Genomic DNA, 1,285 nt, shown 5'->3' with positions numbered 1-1,285 from the left:
GAGGGGGGAGGGAAGGAGGGAGCTTGCCCAAACTTGGGGGCCACACAGACAAGGTTCTGCAACCAACCAGAGAGCAGCTCCAACGAATCGATCCACTGCAGCAACTTGACGTCTGATAAGATGACTGCCAAGTTTTGAGCCTCAGACGTAGTTGATTCATAGAATATTCCGATTTTATTACCAACAAACTATACTCTATCCACATCGACAATGCCTCGCATAAGAGCCCCTTCCAGCCTTCCTAACCTCGTCAAGTCGACGTTTGCAAGGGCCAGGTCAGATGGTGACTTGCACTACTTCCCCACCCAAGTCGCTGTACTCAATGTCGACTCTATCCAAGTGAGTCTATCTGCCCCTGATCTTATCCAGCAGACACATACACAGAAGGACTACACTAACATCTCTCAGTTCCAACTACGCTTCTCCCCTTCTCTGGCCAACAAACCCAAGCCGCCGCCGAAAGACAACTCCAAGCTCCAGAAGCCCTTTGATCCCTTTGAGAACCCCCTACCTGCACTCAAAGTCACAGACCTTGGCCCCTCTCACTACTGTGTCTTGAACAAGTTCGCTGTTGTACCCGAGCACTTCATCCTTGCTACCAATGACTTCAAGCCTCAGACTCATGTACTTGAAGAGTCTGATCTAGAAGCTACGCTGGCTTGCATTGAGGCATATGAAACTGCCAGAGGAAGCGAGACCGAACAGGGGCACCAAGATGGAGCATTGGGCGGCGGAGATGGTCTTTACGCTTTCTTCAATTGTGGCGATCACTCTGGTGCTAGCCAGCCTCATCGACACATTCAGCTACTACCAATTGCAAGAATGAAGGATGGGCTCGAAAAAGACACCTCCTGGACTGTTTTAGCCGACGAGCTCAAGATCAAAACTGCCCCTTTTGCCACTTTCACAGAAGACATCAATCTCGACATGTCTGGCTCGAAGCTTCACGCTATCTACCTCCGACTATACCGCAGGGCTTGTCGAGCCGTCGCTTCTTACACCAAAGATGCCACCCACGAGGGTCAAGCGCCTGCTGATGGACCTACGCTGATCAGTTACAACATGGCCATGACCAAGTCTACACTTGTCATATGCCCTCGTCTAGCCGAAGGAGTCAAGCTACAAAGCAAGGATGGCAATGTCTTGGGCACAGTGGCTTTCAATGGGACACTGCTTGCTGGTACGGCCTTGGTCAAGAACGAGTTGGAATGGGAGATGTTGAAGAAAGATCCTGATGTGCTGCGCAATATACTTGGAGGCATCGGCGTGCCTTCTGCCTTTGAAG

The 1,285-nt window shown here is 50.9% G+C and overlaps 1 protein-coding gene across 1 annotated transcript in view; it reads left to right on the top strand.

Moving 5' to 3' along the window:
* Nucleotides 1-210: 210 nt before the first annotated feature.
* The window catches only part of FGSG_12946 (uncharacterized protein), a gene marked incomplete at both ends in the record, with an annotated part of 1,395 nt that continues 320 nt past the window's right edge, over nucleotides 211-1,285 (top strand). The window contains 2 exons of the mRNA XM_011327923.1: nucleotides 211-339; nucleotides 409-1,217. Coding sequence (XP_011326225.1) covers nucleotides 211-339; nucleotides 409-1,217 — 938 coding nt within the window. The remainder of the gene's footprint in view (nucleotides 340-408; nucleotides 1,218-1,285) is intronic.

The sequence above is a fragment of the Fusarium graminearum genome, chromosome 4, assembly GCF_000240135.3.
Source record: "Fusarium graminearum PH-1 chromosome 4, whole genome shotgun sequence".
NCBI classification, from domain to species: Eukaryota; Fungi; Ascomycota; class Sordariomycetes; order Hypocreales; family Nectriaceae; genus Fusarium; species Fusarium graminearum.
The sequence above is the reverse complement of the archived record's forward strand: the minus strand, read 5'-3'. Positions and strand labels throughout refer to the sequence as shown.